Source organism: Herpailurus yagouaroundi, unplaced genomic scaffold (assembly GCF_014898765.1).
Source record: "Herpailurus yagouaroundi ecotype Mexico unplaced genomic scaffold, PumYag 56890, whole genome shotgun sequence".
NCBI classification, from domain to species: Eukaryota; Metazoa; Chordata; class Mammalia; order Carnivora; family Felidae; genus Herpailurus; species Herpailurus yagouaroundi.
Genome location: NW_024414450.1, coordinates 1 through 2,052, shown reverse-complemented (window position 1 = coordinate 2,052; position 2,052 = coordinate 1). Strand labels below are relative to the sequence as shown.

At 56.9% G+C, this 2,052-nt stretch overlaps 1 protein-coding gene across 1 annotated transcript; it reads right to left on the bottom strand.

The window, feature by feature from the left end:
* Window positions 1-281: 281 nt before the first annotated feature.
* Window positions 282-2,043, bottom strand: TMEM147 (transmembrane protein 147). Its single transcript, XM_040466418.1, has 7 exons — window positions 1,851-2,043; window positions 1,713-1,782; window positions 1,209-1,268; window positions 987-1,123; window positions 773-857; window positions 565-686; window positions 282-481 (listed from the first exon to the last, which is right to left on the bottom strand). The coding sequence occupies exons 1-7, from the start codon at window positions 1,925-1,927 to the stop codon at window positions 358-360; spliced, it is 675 nt and encodes a 224-aa protein (XP_040322352.1). The 5' UTR covers window positions 1,928-2,043; the 3' UTR covers window positions 282-357.
* Window positions 2,044-2,052: the final 9 nt, after the last annotated feature.

The following is a 2,052-nucleotide window of genomic DNA, read 5'->3' as shown; positions in this document are numbered from 1 at the left end:
GAGGAAAAGCCTCTGAGAAATATATTCTTCGATTCTAGCTCCCTTCTATCACCTGTTCCCTGACACTGCTCAAAGATTATCTATTCCAAGCCCCCAGTCTATCCTGGAAAAAGGAAGAGCCGGGGAACTGCTGCAGAACACAGGACAAACCAGTGTTGGCCAGTTTCCTAGCCTACCTGGCTTCAAAGCCAGGACAAGGGCCTCTAGAACCCAGTGAATATGGTATTGGTAGATAGTTCCAAAGAGAGAGAGCGAGAGAGAGAGAAAGATGGAGGCAGAAACAACTTTCCAAATACTGTTTACTTCACAGAAACCTGGAGGCAGGGAAAGGGTATGTGAATGTCTGAGACATCAAGCCTAGGAGTGCACGTTGACAACAGCGACATAGAGGGCGAGGGTGCTGAGGGCCAGCAGCCCTGTCACCACTGCTCGGGCCAGCAGTGCTGTCCAGCTGCCCAGGGAACAAAGGTGGACGAAGGTCCTGTAAGGAAACATCACAATGAGGAAAGGAGAATAGATAATCCACCACCATTTGGACCCAACATCAAACCCCACCCAGCTCACTCCATGACAAAGGCCTTGTAGACGCTAAGGAACATCAGTAGGAGGACTGCTGGCCGAAAAGTGTGGTATAGGTCGTAGCGTGTTATCATCCAGACCTGGGCAGATGCAACGATGTAATGGACCTGCAGGGAGGTGGGAAGTCAGGACCAGGTTTTGGGAAGAGTACAGCCACCAGCAAAAAGGTGTGTGGGAGAATAGGACTTCGTACCAGACTGATGTTGGAGTCGATGCTCATCTGGATGTACTTCCAGTCAAACTCAATGCCCCGGGCTCCAACCCAGAGAGGGATGCAGCTGAGGAAGGCAAAGGGAGGGATTCTCCAGCACCCTCAGCACCCAGAGTCTGAGCCCCCACCCTCCAGCACCTCCTTAGAACCCAGGTATCCTTTCTTAGGAATCTGGGCTCCAGGCTGCTGCACACACCGGGACATAATGAGCTCGGCGGTGGCCCAGCCCAGGGCAGCAACCATGATCTTGTACTCCCCCTTGCCTGCATTCCGGGACATGACAAGGTTTAGGCCTATCAGGTCTGCCACATCCACGCTGGCCTTCATGAACTCCTGCGGGTCAGGTTGAGGCTTGAGTGAGCACAGGTGCCAGGGGGCCCCACTCCTACACTCCTGCCCCCTCCCTTGTCCCACTCACCCCAATGAAGTCATAGATGCCGCCTTCCCAGGTGGGAAAAAAAGTGGCCAGGAACAGCATCTGAGAAAACAGAAAGATCACTGCAAGGTGAGGGGAATAACCCAGGTGGGATATGCAGGAAATTAGCGTGGGTGTGGAGGGTAGAGCTCTGGGGGTTCAGGGACCCTAGTGGAAAGGGAGCAAGAGGTGGGCAAGATGACAGGATCAGGGGAGACAAGGGGGTAGGGGTCTGAAGTTTGGGTTCCGTGGTGGTCACAGGGGATCGGGTTAGGCAAGGAGGTGCTGGAGCTAGCTACAGCTACCCCGGCAGTGTCAGCAGCACTGTGTGGACCTTGGGGTTAGTTCGCGGCTCCTGCAAGTACAAAACACTCCACCACACAACTGAGTTTTCTCAATTTTACTAAACTGCTATACAAAAGTTGTTTGGAGACCTCGTCCCAAGTTCCGCCCCTTCCAGAGCCCATTTTTTCCAGGGTATTCTCAGGGGGACCCGGGGGCCCTCACCTTGCACAGCTGCACGAATAGGTAGGTGACCCCAGCCTGCACGCACTTCCAGAAGGCGTTGTACTCGGACCTGCAGGAGCGGGCGGTCAGGCTCGGCCCGGGCCCCCGCCCTCCCGCCCGCGGCCGCCCCGCACTCACAGGCCGCTGCACTTGTACGTGATGAAGTAGGGGAAGTAGGCCAGGGCGAAGCAGTTCCCAAAGTGGAATAGGGTCATGGCGCCGGCCGCCGGGGCCCGCGGGGCGCGGGTCTCTTCCTCGGCAGGCCTGGCGCCCGAGCACGGGGCTGGCGCCCACCTGCCTCCGCCGCGACCCTCGCGGCCTTCTGGGAGCGAGGCCGGGC